Source organism: Lolium perenne, chromosome 4 (genome assembly GCF_019359855.2).
Source record: "Lolium perenne isolate Kyuss_39 chromosome 4, Kyuss_2.0, whole genome shotgun sequence".
Classification (NCBI taxonomy): Eukaryota; Viridiplantae; Streptophyta; class Magnoliopsida; order Poales; family Poaceae; genus Lolium; species Lolium perenne.
In genome coordinates, this window is record NC_067247.2 from 135,956,206 (window position 1) to 135,965,368 (window position 9,163).

Below are 9,163 nucleotides of genomic sequence, written 5' to 3' on the forward strand. Positions count from 1 at the left end.
ATTTAGATCATTTTTCACATCTATTTTACCCTATGTGATGTTGGATCATCTATGTTTTGTCATTTCAAATGCATTTGCTTCTGTGTGCTTGATGATGGTTAGGCAATTTGTGATGATATGATTAGATGATCCGCGGCGTGAAAGTTTCATTATGAATTGTTGATTAACGATGCATTTTTTAGTATATCGTGCAAATTTTGTTTAAATTTGAATTCAACGTTTTGAAAACAAAAAATCAGCATCCGTGTACTCGTGTGCACGTCATCGACCGGAAGCGAGAAGATAAGACGAGATCGGAGCTGTCGTCGGCGGGCGTCAGATTGTTTATATTTTTCTTGTGTTTCGTCGGTGATGAGCACGAGCAGCGTCGATAGGATATGGCGTCCCAACCACGCTGCGGCACGTAGCGTGGCGGCCGCTCTATTTAACTTCACTTCGCTTGGTGGAGAGGAGCCATCCATTTCCATTTCCATTTCCATTTTCCATTTCTTTCGAGAAGAAGAAGAAGAAGCAAACAAGATGATGAGGAACCAAAAGAGCCGTGCTCACGAGTGCAAGGTCGACCACATCGACCTTATCCCCGGGATGCCGGACGACGTCGCCGTCGACTGCCTCGCGCGCGTCCCGCACCGCTCCTTCCGCTCCATGCGGGGCGTCTGCCGCGGCTGGAGGGGCGCCGCCGCCGCGCCGGAGTTCGCCCTCGCGCGCGCCGACGCCGGCGCCAACGAGGATCTCGTCTTCCTCCTGCAGTTCGGCATCCCGACGGACGGCAACCCCGCCGTCGCCGGAGACGCGCCGGCGAGCACCCAGGCGTACGGGGTCTCGGTCTACAACGTCACCACGGGCGAGTGGCGCCGCGAGCGCGCGGCGCCGCCGGTGCCGATGTTCGCGCAGTGCGCGGCGGTGGGGAGCCGCCTGGCCGTGCTGGGCGGGTGGGACACCAAGACCTTCGAGCCCGTGGCGGACGTCCACGTGCTGGACGCCACCACCGGCGTGTGGCGCCGCGGCGCGCCGATGCGGTCCGCGCGGTCCTTCTTCGCGTGCGCCGAGGCGGGCGGCAAGATCTACGTCGCGGGGGGCCACGACAAGCTGAAGAACGCGCTCAAGACGGCGGAGGCGTACGACGCGGGGGCGGACGCCTGGGACCCGCTCCCGGACATGTCGGAGGAGCGCGACGAGTGCGACGGCATGGCCACCGTCGCCGGCGACCGGTTCCTCGCCGTCAGCGGGTACCGCACGGGCCGGCAGGGCGGGTTCGAGCGCGACGCGGAGTGGTTCGACCCGGCCGCCCGCGTGTGGCGCCGCCTGGAGCGCGTGCGCGCGCCCCCCTCGGCGGCGCACGTGGTGGTGCGCGGCCGCGTCTGGTGCATCGAGGGCACCGCCATGATGGAGTACCGCGGGGAGCGCCGCGAGTGGCGCGAGGTCGGCCCGTCCCCGCCGGGACTCAAGGCCGGCACGGCGCGCGCGGTCGCCGTCGGCGGCGGGGAGCGCGTGGTGGTCACCGGGGCAATCAGTTCTGGCGGGCACGCGCTGTGGGTGTTCGACGTCAAGACCAAGATCTGGACCGTGGTGTGCCCTCCGCCGGAGTTCGCCGGCTTCGTCTTCTCGGTGGGATCTGTGCGGGTGTGATGGTTCTTGGTAGCTGCCGTGGTTGGCCGTCCCCACTCCCTTGGTAGGAGGAGATTAAGTAGATTAGATTGGTATGCCTGCAGCCTGCTACCCATGGATTCCGATGGAGGACCATCCTGTACGGGAGATGAGCGCAAGGCAAGATGCAATTGGAGAGGGCAGATTGTAGTTGGCTCTGTTCATCAGTTTCTGTAATTCTGTTACTACTGAACTGAATTACTCTTGTTGGTCAACTAATGGAGAAGTACTAGTAGTGTAGTTATCCTAGTTTATGGAATCTGTTCTACTCCTAGTAGTAATATAGTATAACTCAATTAACTCTGCTTCTCCCCAAGAAATCCACCATTAGGGGTTTACAGGACAGCACCTCCTGTTGTTCTTCTCTACGATGAATCAGCAACATTCACAGAAACTCAATTCGGCTCCCCGGTGCATATGATCCCTCTAAAATAAAAACATATTTCCAAGTGTTAAAAAAAATTTGACAAAAAAATTTACATGTACATCTTCATAATATATGTGTATTAGTCAAATTTCACTAAAAATAATATATTTTTGTATTCTAAGCGAAAAAGAGAAAATTTATCTTGTGACAAGTCTTTGTTTCAGCATCGAATTTTGTCTTTCGCCACTTGCTCCATCTACTGCACCGCGGCCACCAAAATGTCGATATGGTAGCGGGCCTTGTCCTTCGCCACTGCCGCCACCACTTCATCCCTCGCCGCAATGGCCTCCCTCAGCTCGCGGTTCACCCGGTCGATCCACGTGCGCTCATGTCCCTTCCATGCGACTGTCGCTAGGTCGGAGCTCACGTATGCCCGCCTCATGGATAGCGCATCACGTGAGCTTGCACCTCCGCCGCCTAAGCCTGACGGGCGTCCAGAGGGAGGCTCTCGAACAATGCGACCAGCGCTTGCTGCTCGACACTCACACCCTTGCCCTCCTCGTCATCGGTGAGAAAGTCGATGCCATCGTTGTCCTCATCGTCGACAGTGTCCGCGGGTGGGGTCGCCGCTAGGTTCGCTCTAGCCGCCACCATCGCCGCCACGAGCTCTGCCTGGAGGTCGGCCATTGTCGCCGCCACCGCCCTAGTCTCTGCCACCTCCAACTTCGCCGCCACCACTGCCCTAGCATCCACAACCTCCGCCCGCCTCCAGCTGCTCGGCTTGGCGGCCATACACGGTCGTGTGCTCCTCCGCGAATGCCTTTGTCGCTTGGAGGGCGGCAAGGTCCGGATCATCTGGGTTTACGCGGCAGGCCATCTTAACAAGGCGGGCCCAGGTGCGGTTGTCCTCGGCCATGGTGAAACTGTAATCGTTGGCGGCAGGCCTTGACGGAACGTTAAACTACCATTACCGAGCTTGACGCCGTGAGGGAAAAAAATACCTCCAACGCAAACGGTCACCACTGCCCTATACAACCTATTGGTGTCCGCTCGCGGGCGAAGGCAAACACGCGCGGTCACTTTTGCCGGCAATTTTGCGCCGGCCCGATAGAGATTGCCCTTAATCTACGTATATAGTACGTTGTAGTCAACTGCAACGGGAGAACACACAGTCGGGGCCGGATGTACGATTCTGAACACGGTGGCGAAGTTCTGTAAAAAATAAACCTGTTTCGAAGTACACTTACTTGGACAACTGTAGCCATAGGAGGGTGCCACGAGCCAGCGATCCAGCCATTCCCCCTGCCACCTCGCTTCTTACCTCACTAGGGCCCACCAAGCAGTGACTTAGCCATTTCTCCCGCCACCTCGATTCTCACTTCCATCCCTGTCAAATCGTCGATACCATCGGCACCCTCCCTCTCGAAGCCGATGTTTGATCTTCGGCTACACCAACCATAAGACTCTGGCCGCCACCTCGGCTGTTATGCTTGCTTCTCCTCCTTCCTGCCCTATCCACTCGAGGTGAACTCGCACATTGATGTGCACGCAAGGTGCTCGATCCTTTGGCATTGCTAGATTTTGTTGATCTTGCATGCCTTCCGGTCAATTGATTGATTGTTGTTTCATCAATAGGCTATGGATAGCAACGACGAGATGATGAGATGATGATGCATGCTTCCATGGAAAAGGCCCATGCCGTTGTTGATGAAGAAGAGCAATTAGTCATCCTTGCTTACCTTCTACAATTGCAAGCAACCAAGATGAACAATGTCGTTCCTAGTGGTGGAGGTTCCAAGTTCAGGAGAAGGAAGAGCAAGGAAAGGTAGAGGATGGAGGGTCATGCCATGCTATCACACGGCTTGTACCCGAAAGGAGTTTCACCGCTGGTATAGGATGACTAAGGAGTTGTTCACGAACTCGGTGAATGGTGTGAGGGTGTACGATACCTACTTTGTGATAAAGAAATATGTTGTCGGAGTGTTTGGTATCTCTTAAATTCAGAAGTGCAGTGCTAATATGAGGATACTTGCATATAGATCCCATGCCGATACACGTGACGACTACCTTTTTTGCGAGGAAGTGACGACTACCTTTTTTTTTTTGAACAGCGGAGTCCCCCGAAGGGGCCAGAACCTTTTCATTCCAATAACAGAGGGAGTACAGAACTATTACAAAGGACCGCATAAAATGCAGAAATTACATATGGATCCCTGCCTTTTGTATAAAAGACCCTACTAAAAACATTAGAAAAGCAATCAGGTCCTTTCTCTTCCCCTCTGCGGAGCTAGGAGCTCAGCTCGCTGCAGCCATGGCTGGAGACGAGGACAAAACCACTTGTCTCCAGTCTGACTAAGCCCTCAGCGCCTGAACTCCAAAAGGGCCTCCCATTGGAGGTTGAAATTTCGCCGGAGATCATGTCCGGCTTGATATGGCTCTTTGTAGCCAACGATTTCAGCTTCCAGAACTTGGTCGCTGAGAAGAAGCTCCAAGATGATATGGCTCCATAACTCCAAATCCCTCTAGTCACAACAGCTGCAGTGGCCGCTTCGATCTGTATCACCACCACGGCGCCCAAGAAATCGAAGCAAAACAGGGAAAACAGTTGGACTAGAAGAGAAGAGGCACGACAGCACCACTTGAAAGAAAATAACCTGCCATAGATCCCCAAGAACCTGCCACGGATCTGAGGAGGAGACATGCGGAGAGGATGGTGGTGCCGACGAACCAGGGCAGACGCGTCCAGGCTCTGCATCTCATCCTTCCACCTTGGAAGCATGCGTAAGATGCAGCAGCTGGACTCAAAGGCCTTATTGTCGGAGATCCCTAGGATTTTCTTCTCCGTCGACGGATGCGCTCGCCACCAGCGCAAGACGATGAAGAAGCTCGACCTTAGGACGCGCCAGATCTGGCCAGCAAGATCTAGTGCTCTACTCCTAGACGCCACGAAGGACCAACTACTAACCCTAGACCTAGTATGTACAACACGACGAGCAGGGCGCCGCCTCAGCCACTCCCCAGCGGCATGACCGCCGATGAGGGCCTTGGCCCAGCCCGGAGCAGAGGAAAACCTACCCAACTACTGTAGCGAGGAGAGAGGTGGGGAGGGGGGAAATGGGTGCCTTTGACGACTACCTTTGCATGGCCAAGTCCACAACCGTTGAAGTCATGCATCGATTTTGCAAGGCAGCTACCACATTGTGTGGACCATACTATCTGAGAGGACCCATTGAAGCAGAAAAAACTCGTACCATGGCACAAAACGCATAGATGAGATTTCCTGAGATGCTTGGAGGCATCGATTCCATGCATTGATCATGGAAGACTATCCATTTTCTTGGCAAGGCTTATAGAAAGGGCATCATGGATATTGCAGTGTGATGCTTGAAGCTGTGGCGGCTCATGACCCATGATTTTTGCACGCTTTCTTTGGTATGGCGGGATCTCACAATAACATCAATGTTCTACATTGCTCAACAGTGTCTGTGATACTAGGTGAAGGCTATGATCCAGAAGTGCAAATATATATGAGGTGAATAGCCATCACTATACCAAAGTGTATTACCTAGCCGATTGCATCTATCCAAGGTAGTAGAAATTTGTAAAGACAATCAACGAGCCCCAAGCTCACAAAGAGTCTTAGATTTCTTACCGTCAGGAGTCTTGCAGCAAGGATTTCGAGAGGTCATTTGACATGCTCCAATCTCGTTTGTAATTGTCTGGTACCCCGCTCTAACCTCGTCTCAAGACTATATGTGGGAAGTGATGCATGCTTGTGTAGCCATGCACAACATAATTATTGAGAGTGAGCGTGGAGGTCACCAGCAAGGGATAATCATTTGTATGATCACTAGGGCCCTCTTGCTATTATTGAGCACCGGCTACCTGCAAGAGATATTGCAATTCAGTGTTAGCTTGTGTTTGCTGTGCTCATGCCATACATCAGTTTCTGTTCTGAGTTCTTATCTTGTGAGAGTTAATGGCAGTAGCTTTTGTCGTTAAGGACATTAGCTTGTGAAATTGGGGATAGGTGTCACTTTAATTTCTCACAAAAATCAAGGTTGTGCGAACTGTGGACAAGGAGGGGTATAGTAGGCAGTGACCCGGAAACCGTACCGCCAATGCATTTGGAGGTAGCAAAAACCATAATAGGTTCCTTTGTGCTAAAGTTTTGCAACATGATCAAAATAGTTGTTTTGTCCTCTGTCGTAAGGCGGGACGTGGGGCGGAACTCTTCTTTAATCCTTCTTAAATCCATTACCTCCTTGTGTTGTCATTCTTGTTTTGTGGAACATTCTCGCACCGTCGAGACCAATGAGGACACCACATCTAAGACGATGCGTGGTAACGCGGTGATCAACTTAGGCTCACTAGGTATCGATAATTCAACTAAATATTTCCTTTCATTTTCTACTACAAATATTTCTACAAAGTTCTCTAGCAATGAAAACAAAATGACTGTGTCGACTAAATCTTTGAGATACATGGAGTTTGATAGATTAGAAGTCATTCCAAAAATCTTAAGCAAGTCGGATACCACCCATTTAGATGAGGAAGAGATGCATTCCACATCTTATTGGCGAGGTATCAGAGGTGGGGTTGGATGAGGCGATGCTTAGTTTAGTTTATTTACTTAGAGCATCCAATGGGAAATCCAAAGCTACATACAAACAATAATAGTCAAAAACCGAATAAAAAGGCAAGAAAGTCTAAATCTCCAATTCTTTCCCAATGAATAACATATTTACGAATATAAGAGGTCTTCATTACTTGGCTAAATATTTGCATATTTCTGATTGTATTCATAAACATGAGTTGGATAAATTGTAAACCACCTATCGAGTGGTGTTGATTTCACTTGGATTTCTCACCCACCTCGTAGACAATCTAGAGGCTTATTACTTGGCGTTAGAAAGGACACGATGAATGTATTGGCTAGTTTGGGTGGAGCATATGAAGCTCCATATTCAAAACAACACTGATAATTTCGCATGGAGTTTGGTCACCGCGTATAGAGCAGCCTAGGATGAATATAAAGCTTCCTTCCTTCGTGCATTGTTTAATTTAGAAAAAGATAACGCATAATTTATTTTTATAGGAGAGGACTTTATTTGCTCAGATTTCCACACGAGAAGAGTAGAGACGCATTGGAAAATCATTGGACTTTTTTTTTATTTAATGTTGTCATTTACGGTTTAGAATTGAGAGAGGTATCAATGATGAAAGGCAGTTCACCTGGGCGAAGATGAAAACTTGGATCACGTACTTACATATGGACACTAATTGGAAACGTAAATTTCCAATAGTCACGGTATGGGCCCTAGCACGTATAGAGTCGTTGTTGGATCATGCTCATATTCTGTTGACCACGGGAACGCCTAGACCAAGGTGTAAAGACACCAAATCAAATTCAAAATTGGATGGTTACAATGTTACGGTTTTTCTAATATGGTTAAAAATGTTTGGGAGCAACCTGTTGCCGATCGTAATCCTATCTAAAGGTGGAATAAAAAAAATATGTGTATTGCGTAAATACCATAGGGGATGGGCAAGGCATACATTGGGCAGCAAAAAGTCAAAAGGCTTCAGCTGCGATCCATAATTGATGATATAGAGGCCATCACAGAAGTTTGATCTTTATCAAAGCAAGGGGTTGAACTAAAAAGTCAATCCCCCTGCGCGCAAAGAGAAACTGACTGTAGGCTTCTTATCAACCTTCTGGACTTCCTTGAGGAATCTCGCCCCCTTTCTGCGCCAGAATCCCGTCTGCGCTCTCTCACTATGGATGCTCTTCATGTCTCCATTAGGGAGCGATCTCTTTACTGGAAGGCCCGAGCTAAAATCCGTTTCGCCCTTGAAGGGGATGAAAACACCAAATTTTTCCACGCTTCCGCGACCTGCAGGCTCCGTAGAAACTCCATCTCGACCTTATCGGTTGATGGGGGCGACACCTCCGACCATCCTGGCAAGGCCGCCCTTCTTAAAACTTACTTCTCTGGGCTTCTGGGCTCGGTCACCCCCACTTCCTGGTCCTTTGACCTGAACTCCCTGTACCCCAACGCCCCTCCAATGGCGGCTGGCCTTAGCGCGCCGTTCTCCCAAACTGAGATTAAAGACGCCTTCGCTTCCATGAACAAGCTGTCTAGCCCGGGCCCTGACGGGTTTGGGCCGTCCTTTTTCTCCACCTTTTGGGAAACGGTTGCCCCGGATGTTTTTGAGGTCTTTTCCTCCTTTTTCGATGGATCCATCGACCTCACTCGTATCAACAGAGCATACCTTGTCCTCCTCCCCAAGACCGACTCCGCCTGCCACCCCTCTCAGTTTCGCCCCATCTCCCTTCAGAATTGTATTATGAAAGCTATCACCAAGGTTCTTACCTCCAGGCTTCAGCTGGCTATCCACTCCTTAGTTGACGCTGACCAGACGGGCTTCTTATCTGGGCGGCGTATCTCGGAAAACATTGTTTACGCCGCGGACCTGCTCCGGACCTGTCACTCCAGAAAGGCTCCCACCATTGTCTTTAAAATCGATTTCCGCAAAGCCTTTGACTCGGTGAACTGGGGTAGCCTTCTGGCTATCCTCAAGGCTCGAGGTTTTGATGATAAATGGTGCTCGTGGCTGGATCAAATCCTCCGTACTGGACATACGGCCATCCTCCTCAACGGTGTTCCTGGGGATTGGATCCGTTGCAAGAATGGCCTGCGGCAGGGGGACCCCCTCTCCCCCTATCTTTTCATCATCGTTGCGGATGTTCTGCAACGCCTTGTCCGGGTTGCCTGGCAGCAGGGCTCCCTATCCCACCCCCTCTCTCAAACCACCCCCTGTCCGGTCCTCCAGTACGCGGATGACACCCCCATCCTGTGCAAGGCTGACCTCGGGGCGGCTTCCTCTCTTAAGAAATTGCTTGATGACTTCGCGGCTGCCACCGGGCTGGCGATCAACTTCCACAAGTCCTGCTTCGTCCCCATGAACATCGTACCCGACCTCGTTGATAACATGGCTGCTGCGCTCGGTTGTCCCGTCTCCTCCTTCCCTCAGACCTACCTCGGTTTGCCTCTCTCGCCCACTAAACTCCCTTCCTCGGCCTTCGCCCCTCTCATCCAATCCTTTGACCGTCATCTGTCTGGCTGGCGTGCTGCTTTGTTGTCC

At 51.2% G+C, this 9,163-nt stretch overlaps 1 protein-coding gene across 1 annotated transcript; it reads left to right on the forward strand.

The window, feature by feature from the left end:
• Positions 1–445: 445 nt before the first annotated feature.
• On the forward strand, positions 446–1,862 carry LOC127293994 (F-box/kelch-repeat protein At2g44130). The gene has a single exon (XM_051323730.2). It carries the CDS (start codon positions 520–522, stop codon positions 1,627–1,629), a length of 1,110 nt encoding a protein of 369 aa, XP_051179690.1. The 5' UTR covers positions 446–519; the 3' UTR covers positions 1,630–1,862.
• The last annotated feature ends 7,301 nt before the right edge of the window (positions 1,863–9,163 follow it).